Genomic DNA, 15,287 nt, shown 5'->3' with positions numbered 1-15,287 from the left:
AGTGCATTCAGGAAACAATCTTTAAAAAAGACAATTGGAAACCGGAGTTTGAGTAGAGTAGAGTTGGAAACTATTTTGTTCGAAATAGAGTCTTGGATAAATGGCAGACCTCTGACTTATGTCTCTGATGACCCTGAGTGCAATGAGGCATCGTCACCTGCTCATTTTTTGCTTGGGCGTCATGATAGCCATAAGCCAGCGGTGGAAGCAAAAGAGTCAATTGTTAAAGGAGCTATAGCAAGAGAAGCTTCTTTAAAGATTAAAAGGCAGTTAAAAATTTCTGGGAAATCTGGCACAAGGAGTACATTCGAAACCTGCCTCTTGTCAGGTCTTCACCTAAGGGTTCTCTGGTTAAGATAGGTTCTCTAGTTTTACTCAGAGAAGATAACAGTCCAATGCTGCAATGGCCTTTAGCTCGAGTTGTTCATCTTTTACCTGGACAAGATGGTTGTGTCAGAACTATTGAGATCAAAACTGCTAATGACATTTTTGTACGACCAGGGCAGAAGGTCCATACTCTCGAATTGGAAAATGAACAGCATCCTGTTGAAGAATATATTTCTTCATGTGATGATAAAGTTGATGAAAACTCAAAGCAGGAGGACAGTGATAACAGATTGAAGCATTCACAAACATCTTTTACCACTAGATGTGGCGATGAAAGGTCGCCGCAGAAAACTGCGTCTGTTGTTTTTTCGAGAACTGGTCGCATTATTAAACCTCAAGCTCGTTTATAGATAAAATGAATAAGGTCTAAGATTGTTTACATAAGGTTGACTGTATTTTAAGCATATTACCTTATACATTATCACATTTAATTTTGAAATGTTAATATATTTTATTAATCATTTTACTGTTGCAAGTATTTTTATCATGTGTTTATCAGTCAACGTGCCAGAATATTTTACGAATTTTACACCAAGATGGCAACCCAGCTTATTTAGACTTGAAAGTTATAAGGTACATACAATACACATATGTTTTATATTGCTCACAATATGCATGCATTCTTTATGATGATAACAATATTTTTCATATACAATGTCTATTCTGGGCTCTTTGAAATGTTAAAAGACCAAATTTAATCATATACCCACTTGTTCCCTGGACAACGGTCCGTTTGTAAAAGTTGTAAGAGGCGAAACAGGTAGAGCTGATGGCTTAGTGATAAGTCCCTGATAATAGGTTCAGATGATCGTGTGTTTAAGTACCGATGGAGGTGCTTGTCATGTTTATTCACGATGGCTAATATGTCCTAATGAATAGACTTGAATACAAAGATGTCAATTTAAATAGCCATTATATTTTAATTGTTGAAAGTGGGTATAACTTTAAACATTAAAACCTTTCGTTTCAATATATATATATATATATATATATATATATATATATATATATATATATATATATATATATATATATATATATATATATATATATATATATATATATATAATGTCTATATATTCAATTTTAGCTTGTAGATAATTAAAGATTGAGGCAAAATATTATCGTCTAAGTTCACTGGGATTTTCTTTTATTTTTTATTTTTTCATTGTTTGTTTTAAAATTATGTTGAATTTCTCCTTCTGAGTCTCATAAAGAACATTTACTCATAATCGTAACCATTGTAACTGTCCGGAACTTTAGTGTTATTATTTTTTTTAATGGATTTGATTTATTATTAAGAGTTAGAGCTAACAAATTTTTGTAGGCAATTCGTCAAATTTGTATTCAACATATATGTATTACTTCATAACAATTTATCTCATTTGTTGAAGGTGGTGAGTAATGTTATGGAAAATGAGGAGTTACCTAACAGTGCCTCAGTCACTTTGTGTCGATGTAGGTAGCGGAAGTATGTTGAGGAAGAGAGAATGAAATATGATGGAGGCTGTGCAGCCTAAATTTAGTGTTGTGAAACAAATATTATTTATAATCATCAATGGACTCTGTGTTATATGTGTAGTCATATTCTTGTACACGAACTAAAGTTAATTATCCACATCATAAACTTGAACTCTATTTCTCCTAATGGTCGGCTAGCCTCCAGTAGCTGATGGGTAACGGATGTGATGTCCATACAAAAGTAAATGTTCAAACAGAGTGGAAAGGGAATTCTCATGAGTATCAAGCTAGCGCATTGTTGACGGACAGATTCTATCAAAAAGTTGTGCTATCATCGTGAATACTCCATACTCCAGTATTCTTTTTTATATAATGTAGTTCTAGTAGGGGGCTTGGGAGGGGGAAACTTTAAAAAATAAAGAATACTGGACTAGGAGCTTTCGGAAGCCTCCCTTAAACTGCATTGGTTCTATTTAAAATTCAAAATAAGTAAAAATAAACCAAAGATACAAATACAACTCTAGCTAAGATAGTCTAGATATCTATAGATTAGATAAGATATCTTAGTCTAAAAATCAAATCTATCTCTAAGGCAAGGCTTAGACTAAGCCTTAGTAGACAAAGCCTACGACATTCAGATTCACCTTGTAGCAATGGCATAACTCTTTAGGGAGCTTTTTGACTTTGTTATTTTTCAACTGCAGTTGGCAAATACAATCAAGTTTACCAATCGCTTTGGGTATTTTATCAAGGTTTTTGTTGCACAGTGTAACCACTTTTGGCTGCCCTTTCAAAGCTCGAATAAGTAGCGTGTCCGCCATGTTTCTTGTTGCCGTGCGATCTCGCCCAACGAAGTTTAATTCAAAACAAGATGACAGACTGCAATAGAACAACAGACGCTCGTTCGTCAAGAGGGCACAAAGTGCACCTGCGCTCTCTACTGCGTATATATAATACTTCGGGGTTTTTTGGTATAAAAATTGTCTTAATTAAGGGTATAGCAAGGAATTTACCCAATGGAAACCATACGGTGCTCTTATTGGCTAACCAACCAGCGGCCTCGATGAGAAAAATATCCGCCATTTTGATGTTGGCTGGGAATCGCGTTACTATAGTAAACAAGCGCTGATCGGCCGTTCATGAAAACAAGTTGCTGCTCGCTCGTTTAACTCAAAATTATTCAAAACGATCTCTCTAAAATGATATAAATGTGACTTCTTAAGGTTTTCTTCACGGTCAAAACCACACAACATTCTATTAATGATTACGTCCGAGGCAAAAAGGAATATTGACAGGTCGACCGAGAGTTGAACTCGTGAGACGACAAACATCAATGCGAAGTGTAGCGAGAGTCAAGCTATTGTTTGTCTTGTCCTATTCTATATAGAGAAAAGGATAAATAGTATAGCCTCGTGTGTGAGTGGTTGCGTGTCATAGTCTTGTTTTTAAATTGTTTCTGTTGTTTATGTTTGTAGTGATGACTCTCTCACACTCAATTTCAATGCCGAAAGAGGAATTCCCGCACACAAGAAAGGGGAATTGAGGTGGTATTTGGCATACATATTGTATAGTATCTAGTTCTAAATAGATAACTGATTAGAATTATATTATGATATATAAACACAATGCCAAATACAATTCCGAAGTTTCCTTATTTCAAATGAAGTAAAGCTCCAAAACCTAATGGTAGTGATTGTAGTACTGAGTGTTAGTGAGGTGATGTGGTGTTGGTGGTGGTTGTAGTTGTAGTAGTAGTAGTAATAGTGATGATGATGTGGTGGTGGTGATGATTGTAGTTGTAGTAGTAGTGGTAGTGATGATGATGTGGTGGTGGTTGTAGTAGTAGTGGTAATGGTAATGTTATGGTGGTGGTGTGGTTGTAGTAGCAGTGGTCGTGATGATGATGTGGTGGTGGTGTTTGTAGTAGTAGTGGTAATGAAGCGGCTATGTGGTCTAGTAGTATGACACTCGCTTCCGGATCGGAAGGTCCTGGGTTCGAGCCTCGCGCTCGGCGCATAGTTGAGTCCTTGGAAAAGGCTCTTTACTCACATTCTCTCACCGTACTCAGGTGTAAAATGAGTACCTGGCCGTTAACAGAGTTGTCTTTGTCCGAAAAATTGTAATATCGCCTAACAGGCGTCATGTCCCGTCCTACATGTTAAATGTTGACCATGGACCCCTTGTAAAGCGCTTTGAGCACATTTAGTAGATATTGCACTATATAAAGCTCAATTTTAAAAAAAAATATTTCAATGATGATGATATGGTGGTGGTGGTTGCAGTAGTAGTAGTGGTAGTGATGATAATGTGGTGGTGGTTGTAGTTGTAGTAGTAGTGATAGTGACGATGATGTGGTGGTGGTTGTAGTAGTAGTGGTAGTGATGATGATGTGGTTGTGGTGGTTGTAGTAGTAGTTGTAATGGTGATGATATGGTGGTAGTGGTGGTTGCAGTAGTAGTGGTAATGGTAATGATATGGTGGTAGTGGTGGTTGTAGTAGTAGTGGTAATGGTAATGATATGGTGGTTGTTGTAGTAGTAGTGGTCGTGATGACGATGTGGTTGTGGTGGTTGTAGTAGTAGTGGTGGTGGTGGTTGTGGTAGTAGTGGTAATGATGATGATATGGTGGTGGTGGTTGCAGTAGTAGTGGTAGTGATGACGATGTGCTGGTGGTGGTGTAGTAGTAGTGGTAGTGATAATGATGTGGTGCTGGTGGTTGTAGTAGTAGTGTTAGTGATGATATTGTGGTGGTGGTTGTAGTAGTAGATGATGTGGTGGTTGGAAAACACATTACAGGTTATTATAATACATGATTACACACATTCTCTAAGGGAGCGTTCACATATTACGTCATCAAAAATTTGCCCTTTTTAGACCCCCCCCCCCCCTCCCCCAAGTCATCACTTGTCATCATTGACCTGACCCCCCCCCCCCCCCTCCCCCAACAGATGATGACGTCATCTAATTTAATAAAAACTAAAAGATAACTTTAATTTCACAATATTTATTATTCATTTTTCAAACCATAAACATTGATTATCAACGTTTGATAAAACACATTCAGACATTTTATTAATTTCAGAAACTGTTGATAATTTATGTTTTACGATACAATGGGGACATAAAATTTAAATTTGCAAAGATAAAATCTAACAAACATTATTTAAATTAGGCTACTTGGTGCAGGTGCTATTAAAAAAATTTCAGAAAGTGTAATTTAAAATAGTATAGGAGGCAAATTATTTTATAGCATATTAGTCTTTTAGTGGAATGAATTTCTGTTTCAATTTCCAAACATAAAATTAATTGATTCAAAAATGTTTCTGCCTTGGACCTCTGGCAATGTACTATAAATAGTATCATAAATTTCATCTTCATCGTCATCACTTTCTCCCATTTGCTGTTCTTCTTGTATGCCGCATTTTCGTGAATGGTCTTTCATTGCTGTGATCGAGGAGTGATACAATGAACATTTAGGGCAAGTTCGCCTTTTGAGAAGTGATACCCCTTTCCCATCTTGTTTCTTGAGAGATGGGCAATACTCATCATAGCAATTTATCTTTAGCTGTTTTGAAAGGAACAAACTTTGAAATAGGCTTAATTTGCCTATGTTTTGATGATATCATCTTGGGTCTGACCCCCCCCCCCCTCCCCCATGTCAACACATGTCAACATTTGGTAGACCCCCCTCCCCCCCCCCCCCCCCCCCCCCTAGCTGATGACGTAATATGTGAACGCTCGCTAACTTCATTTTTTGACAGCTTCGTTGTGCCATAAATATACGCAACAGTTCTGAAACATTTTATTGTGGATTTTGATATTGTTTGTTGTTTTTCTTGTGTCGTTATGTTGACATAGATACCGAATGAATGGTAATTACTACATTCTCAGCCAACAACAAAATGGCGCTGAATGCTTTCATTGGTGGACACTTTTTAGGCTTCGTACGTATTCTCATTCGTTTAATTCTATGGGGTATAGCAAGGAATTTACCCAATGGAAACCATACGGTGCTCTTATTGTGGGAATTACGTAAACAAGCGCTGATCATGAAATCTAAGAAAATAACTCCCTGCTCGCTCGTTTAACTCAAAATTATTCAATTCAAAACGATGTCTCTAAAATAATATAAATGTGACTTCTTAAGTTTTTCTTCACGGTCAAAACCACACAACATTCTATTAATGATTACGTTCTAGGCAAAAAGGAATATTGACAGATCGACCGAGAATTGAACTCGTCAGACGACAAACATCAATGCGAAGGGTAGAGAGAGTCAAGCTATTGTTTGTCTTGTCCTGTTCTATATAAAGAAAAGGATGAATAGTATAGCCTCGTGTGTGAGTGGTTGTGTGTCATAGTCATGTTTTTAAATTGTTTCTGTTGTCTATGTGTGTAGTGATGACTCTCGCATTCAATCCATCAGCGCGACGAAACTGCCCCCCCCCCCCCCCCCCCCCCCTCCCCCCTTCTTTTTTTCACACACACGTAATTCACATGAGGAGAGTTGGACTCGATAGTTCAGTGGTTTGGCATTACAGTTAGAATTATCGTTTCCCGACATTAAAATCTATTTTAGAGGGGGAAATTCCACATTTTACTGCTGCTGCTGCTGCTACTACTACTACTACTACTACTACTACTACTACTACTACTACTACTACTACTACCACTACTACTACTACCACTACTACTACTACTACTACTACTACTACTACTACTACTACTACTACTACTACTACTACTACTACTAAAGTTATTGAGAGAAAAACTTTTATATAGAATCCTTGAGCACAGGCGAGCCGCTGTGTGTGTGTGTGTGTGTGTGTGTGTGTGTGTGTGTGTGTGACGTGGCTGTAGTCTAATTTTATCAGTATTAGGAGGACTAGGAGTGTTCTCTTTGGATATTAAGTAGGATTATACTTTTTTCCGTATTAATATTAGTGTAGTGGAGGTTACAATGAAATCGTATTAAAAACAAAAGACACATCAGATCGAGATGATTCCGATTGCAAAAAAGTAGGCTATATATGTGACATATTTAAATTCAGTCACCAAGCATGATAAAAACAAACAAAAAAACAACACAAATAATTTTAACCCTCTCCAGGAAAAAAATTTACGGTAAATAAATATTTTAAATATTTTTTTGTCGACTAAAACATAGTTTACTTCACTAATAACATGCAAATTTTTATGTTGATAGGCGTTGACTGGTTGAAGATATTGTAATCCTGGATTAGGTTAAAAGAACAAAAGCAGAAGAAAAATGATCAATTTAAAAAAAAATGTCAACTTGGAACAAAACAGCACCAATGTCTAACTCTGGGACCAACCTTTAGATAACAAGATGTTGGTGATGTCGTTTTCTGGTCAAGTCTTTACAGGTGTTTAAAGAGTATTGTCTTAGTATGCTTTTGACAAACTGAGCATGTGTTGTTAAATATGTGTCTGTCTGTAAATAGTTTGTCGTGGTGATACAACATTGTTCTACAAAATGTGGAACAAGCTTCTTTAATAATCTGTGTTACATGATTGTCCTCAATTACAAAGACCTTTTCATACGGGACAGGTATCTCAGTGTTGTGGCTTGTTGTTTTCATGAATTGTGTGTTTTTGTGAGTTTTGTCCACTTGTAGAAACCATCGACCTCCCCCCCCCCCCCCCCCCCCCTCCACCTTTCCAAAAAAGAGTTTTTAACATGTGCTCTCTTCTCTTAATCGTATTCACTGTTTTAGAAGTTTGTTTCTTCTTCTAATCATGGCACCACCATATGCCGTCAATACGCCACGGCGCTGCCTAAAGGAAAAATGAAAGACAAGGAGTTAATAGAAAGTCTCAGAACCACCGACATAGATGATAACGACATTGCTGTAATATCAAACCTGTACTGGCAACAGGTAACAAAATCAGAATCAACAACGATATTTCTGAGCCCCTAACCATTCAAAGAGGAGTACGTCAAGGATGTGTATTATCCCCAGCATTATTCAACCTATACACAGACATAATATTCAGGAACGTGGAACACCTGCCTGGTCTTAATGTCGGGGGAGTGAATATTAATAATCTCCGCTATGCTGATGATACAGTGCTTATAGCAGAAACTGAACAAGATCTACAAGCCATTGTAGATATAGTCAAAACTGAAAGTGAAAAGTTTGGCCTGCTCGTGAATGTGAAAAAAAAACAAAGACAATGCTATTTAGCAAGAGAAAAAACAATGGGAAAATATCAATTGAAATAGATGGAAAGATCATAGAGCAAGTAAAGTCATTCCAATATCTAGGAGCATTATTGACAGAAGATGGAAAATGCGATGCAGAAATCATCAGACGAATTGCATTGGCCAAGAGTAAATTTTCAAAAATGCATTCCCTAATCACATCCCACGACCTATCACTTACCACAAAAACACGTCTGGCAAAATGCTACATTTGGTCAACACTACTTTATGGATGTGAAACATGGTCTCTGACAAAGAAACTAGAAAAGAAACTCAGAGCATTTGAGATGTGGACCTATAGAAGAATTGCAAGGGTATCCTGGAAGGAAAAGAAAACAAATCATCAAGTACTCCAAACTTTAGGAATAACATCAACAACGATTATTTCAACTATTAGAAAGAGGATAACCCGATATATATATATATATATATATATATATATATATATATATATATATATATATATATATATATATATATATATATATCAAGGAATTTACCCAATGGAAACCGTACGGTGCTCTTATTGGCTAACCAACCAGCGGCCTCGATGAGAAAAATATACGCCATTGAGACATGGGCTGGGAATCGCGTTACTATAGTAAACAAGCGCTGATCGGCCGTTCATGAAATCTAAGAAAATAACTTCCTGCTCGCTCGTTTAACTCAAAATTATTCAAAACAATGTCTCTAAAATGATATAAATGTGACTTCTTAAGGTTTTCTTCATGGTCAAAACCACACAACATTCTATTATTGATTAAGTCCTAGGCAAAAAGGAATATTGACAGGTCGACCGAGAGTTGAACTCGTCAGACGACAAACATCAATGCGAAGTGAAGAGAGAGTCAAGCTCTTGTTTTTCTTGTCCTGTTCTATATAGAGAAAAGGATAAATAGTATAGCCTCGTGTGTGAGTGGTTGTGTGTCATAGTCATGTTTTTAAATTGTTTCTGTTGTTTATGTGTGTAGTGATGACTCTCTCAAACTCACTGCATCATCATAGCAAAGAGACGCCAACTTTAATTTGGCTCACAGGAATTTCAGACACCACTCGTAGGAATTTCAATGCCGAAAGAGGCATTCCCGCACACAAGAAAGGGAAATTGGGGTGGTATTTGGCATACATATTGTATAGTATCTATTTCTAAATAGATAACTGATTAGAATTATATTATGATATATAAACACAATGCCAAATACAATTCCGAAGTTTCCTTATTTCAAATGAAGTAAAGCTCCAAAACCTAATGGTAGTGATTGTAGTACTGGTGGTAGTGAGGATGATGTGGTGTTGGTGATGATTGTAGTTGTAGTAGTAGTGGTAGTGATGATGATGTGGTGGTGGTTGTTGTAGTGATAATGGTAATGTTATGGTGGTGGTGGTTGAAGTAGTGGTAGTGGTAATGATGCGGCTATGTGGTCTAGTAGTATGACACTCGCTTTCGGATCGGAAGGTCCTGGGTTCGAGCCTCGCGCTCGGCGCATAGTTGAGTCCTTGGAAAAGGCTCTTTACTCACATTCTCTCACCGTACTCAGATGTAAAATGAGTACCTGGCCGTTAACAGAGTTGTCTTTGTCCGAAAAATTGTAATATCGCCTAACAGGCGTCATGCCCCGTCCTACATGTTAAATGTTGACCAGAGACCCCTTGTAAAGCGTTTTGAGCACATTTAGTAGACATTGCACTATATAAAGATCAATTAAAAAAAAAAAAATCAATGATGATGATATGGTGGTGGTGGTTGCAGTAGTAGTGGTAGTGATGATAATGTGGTGGTGGTTGTAGTTGTAGTAGTAGTGATAGTGATGATGATGTGGTGGTGGTTGTAGTTGTAGTAGTAGTGATAGTGATGGTGATGTGGTGGTGGTTGTAGTAGAGGTGGTAGTGATGATGATGTGGTGGTGGTGGTTGTAGTAGTAGTTGTAATGGTGATGATATAGTGGTGGTGGTTGCAGTAGTAGTGGTAGTGATGACGATGTGGTTGTGGTGGTTGTAGTAGTAGTGATAATGGTAATGATATGGTGGTGGTGGTGGTTGTAGTAGTAGTGGTAGTGATGATGATGTGCTGGTGTTGGTGTAGTAGTGGTAGTGATAATGATGTGGTGCTGGTGGTTGTGGTAGTAGTGGTAGTGATGATATTGTGGTGGTGGTTGTAGTCGTTGAGGTACTGATGATGATGTGGTGGTGGTTGTAGTAGTAGTGGTGGTGGTGGTTGTAGTAGTAGTGGTATTGATGATGATATAGTGGTGGTGGTTGCAGTAGTAGTGGTAGTGATGACGATGTGGTTGTGGTGGTTGTAGTAGTAGTGGTAGTGATGATGATGTGCTGGTGGTGGTGTAGTAGTAGTGGTAATGATAATGATGTGGTGCTGGTGGTTGTAGTAGTAGTGTTAGTGATGATATTGTGGTGGTGGTTGTAGTAGTAGAGGTAGTGGTGATGATTTGGTGGTGGGTGTTGCAGTTGTAGTGGTCGTGATGATGATGTGGTGGTGGTGGTTGTAATAGTGGTGGTAGTGATAGTGTAGTAGTAGTGGTAGTGATGATGATGGAGTGGTGGTCGTTGTAGTGGTGATGATGATGTGGTGGTGGTGTAATGGTAGTGATAACGATGCAGTGGCGGTGGTTGTAGTAATTTTGGTAGTGATGAAGTGGTAATGGTGGTTGTAGTAAGAGTGACAGTGATGATGTGGTGGTTAGAAAACACATTATAGGTTATTATAATACATGATTACACACATTCTCCAACTTCATTTTTTGACAGCTTCATTGTGGCATAAATATACGCAACAGTTCTGAACCATTTTATTGTGGATTTTGATATTGTTTGTTGTTTTTCTTGTGTCGTTATGTTGACATAGATACCGAATGAATGGTAATACTTACATTCCCAGCCCAATATCTAATGGCGCTGAATGCTTTCATTGGTGGACATTTTTTAGGCTTCGTACGTATTCTCATTCGTTTAATTCTATGATATATATATATATATATATATATATATATATATATATATATATATATATATATATATATATATATATATATATATATATATATATATCAGCGGCGTGGCGTATTGACGGCATATGGTGGTGCCATGATTGGAAGAAGAAAAAAAAATTCTTAAACAGTGAACAAGATTAAGAGGAGAGAGCACATGTTAAAAACTCTCTTTTTTGGAAGGGTGGGGAGAGGGTCGATGATTTCTACGAGTGTACAAAACTCACAAAAACAAATAATTCATGAAAACAACAAGCCACAACACTGAGATACAAGTCCCGTGTGAAAAGGTCTTTGTAATTATTCTTTGTCAACCATTTAAAGGATTGGATTTGGTAGATATTGCAATCAATATGTGATAAATAAATGTAAATCAAAAGAGAAAAAAAAAACCTATGACAGAAATTACTTACTTTTAGTACTTGTAAAGAAAATCTGCACGGCGATGTTTCATCTCTGCAAGTCTTTTTATAATTTGTTTATTGAAATCTGGAATGGCATTTGGCATCTATTTCAGCTTTGTGAATTGACAGAATCATTAACGACTTTAACCGCTCCTGTTTTATTGAATTGCGCAAGAAATTTTTCACTCTTTTAAGGGTGCTAAAACAACGTTCAGGAGGTCAAGAAATACGATGGAAGTGGTTAAGGTCACTATAGCCTATCGATGTCCATGATTTGTCAGTGTTTGTTGTATCTGTAAAATGTAGACAATAAAAACAAAAGAAACGTGTTTTTTTTTTTCTAAACTAACTGTGAGCCATTCATGCCTGTCATACCATGTCACTGAAAAAGAGTGTTTTCGAGATTTCCACACCTGTGTTAATTCAAAATCAGTTGGTTGGTGAGGAACTAGTCTTTTTATTTCTAATTTGTCATCTAGTGTCTATCTCCCAAACGGTCGGTGAAGTAAAGAGTCAACTTGATTCAATGCAATTCATTGTTTAACAAAACAAAACTTCAAAGTATATCTCAAATAATGGAAATCAGTGGAATACGATTAATGATTGCACAAATAAAAGGTATATTCAGATCTTAAAGCATCACAAAGAAAAAATCACTCCACTTAAGTACTTAAGAAATCAAAAAACACACCAAAGTATAATTGTTGACAATCTTCGCTTTCTTTCTCTAACTGACACAAATACACACGCACAAACACACACACACACACACACACACATACACACACAGAGACAAATTATAAAGGAAGTGGTTATTCAGTATCAGATACTGAATAGTGCTTTTCCACTATTCAGTATCCACAAGGAACTCTTTTCTATAGAGAGAGTGAAAAGTGCGACAATCTCGGTTTAATGTAAATAAACTGCTGACCTCCTTCCAGATTGAACACGTGCAGTAACTGACAGCCCGATTCAAAGTTGTAAAAATATTTTGATCGTAATTTTTAAATTTCTGCTATTGTGCAATTAACATATCTAGTTTAAAATATCAAAGTAAGAGTGGCATTCAAATACATTTTTAAATGTCTAAATTCTTCTTCTTCTTCTAGGTTCCATGCCTGGTCCAGGCTTCGGATACTGCATGAATTATCTCTCTCCATTCCTCCCTGTCTCTTGCTTTTTCAAACAGCTCTTGGATTGTTAGGTTGGTGAAGCCCTTCAGTTGGTCTATGAGTGTTTTTCTTTGTCTCCCCGGGCGCGTTTACCAGGTATTTTTCCACAACTTGCCAGGTATTCATTCTTATCTTTCCTTACTATGTGTCCGAAAAAGGATAGTTGTCGATCCACTATTAAGGGCATTAGTTTCCTTTGTTGGTATGTTTGTTTTAGCACTTCTTCGTTCGTTTTGTGTGCGGTATACGATATTCTCTGCATCCTTCTCAAGCACCACATTTCAAAAACTTCAATGTTCTTTTGTGTTTCTGCATTTGTAGTCCAGCTTTCGCATCCGTAGAACAAGATTGGCCACACGTAGCACTTCAAGACTCGGAATCTAATCCCGAACGACATCTGTTTGTTTTTCAAAATGTTTCCCAGGTCCATGAAGGCCTGTTTAGCTTGAGTTATTCTTGCTCGTATGTCTCGGTTACATCTTCCATCTGTTGTCACTATTGAACCTAGGTATTTAAAACTTTCTACGTTGGTAAGTTGCTCGCCGTGAATCGTTATATTGCAGGTGTTGTTGTTTTCGGGGTTTTTCTGTATTACCATGCATTCTGTTTTGGTGATATTCACTTCCATTCCCTTGGCTTCACTATCTACTACCACTTTGTCAACAATCTTTTGAAGTTGGATTTCTGATGTTGCAATGAGTACCGTATCGTCTGCGTATCTTATATTATTTATGTTGTGACCTCCTACTTTTATTCCCTCCATATTATTTATGCCCCTCATGATTGTTTCTTGGTATAGATTAAACAGATCTGGTGAGGCAACACACCCTTGACGGACTCCTTTCTTAATAGGAATGGAATTTCCTGTAGAGTTTCAGATTTTGATAGATGCCTGCTGGGTGTAGTATAATGTTTGCATGAGTCTGAGGTCTTTCTCATCAGCGCCAATGGAGTGCAGTTGTTTTAGTATTTCTTCGTGGCGTACTCTATCAAAAGCTTTTTTGTAGTCGACAAAACAGAGGTATAGTGGGGTCTGAACCTGTATAGCTCTTTCACTTAAAACACGGAGGAGGTATATTGCGTTCCTTGTCCCTCTGTCAGGTTGGAATCCATATTGTTCTTCTGCGATTTCGGGGTTAATCTTATTCCTTAGCCTGTTGCTAATTATACGCAACAGTATTTTGTTGATGTGACTTATTAAACTTATAGTTCTAAAATTTTCGCATCTGACTGCACCTGCTTTCTTTGGTATTGCTATGAAAATAGAGTTACAGAGATCTTCTGGAATTTTCCCAGTATTGTATATATTGTTGAATAATATGTGAAGTTCATCAATTGCTAGATCTCCTAGGCTTTTTAATACCTCTACAGATATTTCATCAGGGCCTGTTGCTTTACCATCCTTCATTCGTTCCATGGCATGTTCAATTTCACTTTTGGTGATGTTTGGTCCGCTTAATAGTTCTTTGAATTTCAGTGGTGGTTCATTTCTATTTGGATCATTGTACAGTTCGCCTATGTATTCTACCCATCGGCTTTCTATATGTTGTTCTTCAAATAGCAGTTCCCTTGTTTGTTTTGGATACAACTTCCTGCTGCTTTGCTTTTCCTTTTCCCTGATAGTTCTTTTATTCTTTGGTGAGCTTGTTGGGGGTTGGGTTTGTATTCTCTTTCGATTTCGCAGCATTTCCAGTCTAGATAGTTCTCGTGTGCCTCGATGCATTTGGATTTAATGTGGTTGTTCAATGTTTGGTATTCTGCAGACCCTCTGTTGCATTTTCGTCTTTCTTCAAATAGGTTTAGAATTTCATTTGTCATCCATTCCTTTTTGCTGTTTGTTTGAGCTATTGGTAAATGCTTTTCTGTAGTTGCTTTGACACACTTTTGGAATATATCAAATTGTTTTTCACATTTTTCGTTATCAGGTTCACTTTGGCTTTGTATCATGAGTGCATTTTCAAATTCTTCTCTCATTTTTGTTTGTATGCCATTGTCTTTGCATAACCTGTAATCCCTCTTTATTCTACCAGCTGTTCTCTGAATAGCTTTAAACTTTATGTCTAAATAGACATGATTAAATGTCACTAAATGTTAAGTGACACCATGGCTTGGTGGATATAAGCTGTTTGACTCTGAGCTTAAGGTTCGAGAGTTTAAATCCCGGCTGGGACAACTTTTTTTTTTTTCCCCCAATATTTTAAAAATTCCTTCTGTCTATTGATATTTTTTAATCTTTTGTTTTAATAATATTATTTGCTTGTAATATGCATTAATGTTGATATTATACTATTGTTCTTTTATTATTATCATTATTATTATTATTACTATTATTATTATTATTATTATCATTATTATTATTATTATTATTATTATTATTATTATTATTATTATTATTATTATTATTATCATCATCATCATTATTATTATTATTATTATTATTATTATTATTATTATTATTATTATTATTATTATTATTATTATTATTATTATTATTATTATTATTATTAATATTATTGTTGTAATCGTCATCATCATCATTATTATTATGATTATTTTTTTTTTAATCAAGTAGTTGGAGTAATTTAATCAGTTATCGATTTATTACGAATATCTTTTATGTGTTATAATCTCGTTGT

The 15,287-nt window shown here is 36.4% G+C and overlaps 1 protein-coding gene across 3 annotated transcripts in view; it reads right to left on the bottom strand.

The window, feature by feature from the left end:
- LOC144977191 (leucine-rich repeat-containing protein 69-like) overlaps window positions 1-2,693 on the bottom strand; it is an 83,587-nt gene extending 80,894 nt beyond the window's left edge. For all 3 annotated transcript variants that reach the window (XM_078922127.1, XM_078922129.1, XM_078922128.1), the window contains exon 1: window positions 2,493-2,693. In XM_078922127.1, the coding sequence (XP_078778253.1) occupies window positions 2,493-2,669 (177 nt within the window). In that variant the 5' untranslated portion in view covers window positions 2,670-2,693. The remainder of the gene's footprint in view (window positions 1-2,492) is intronic.
- Window positions 2,694-15,287: the final 12,594 nt, after the last annotated feature.

The sequence above is a fragment of the Berghia stephanieae genome, chromosome 7 (assembly GCF_034508935.2).
Source record: "Berghia stephanieae isolate SIO BIC M18660-M18661 chromosome 7, UCSD_Bste_1.3, whole genome shotgun sequence".
NCBI classification, from domain to species: domain Eukaryota; kingdom Metazoa; phylum Mollusca; class Gastropoda; order Nudibranchia; family Aeolidiidae; genus Berghia; species Berghia stephanieae.
This window is presented reverse-complemented; position numbering and strand designations above follow the sequence as displayed.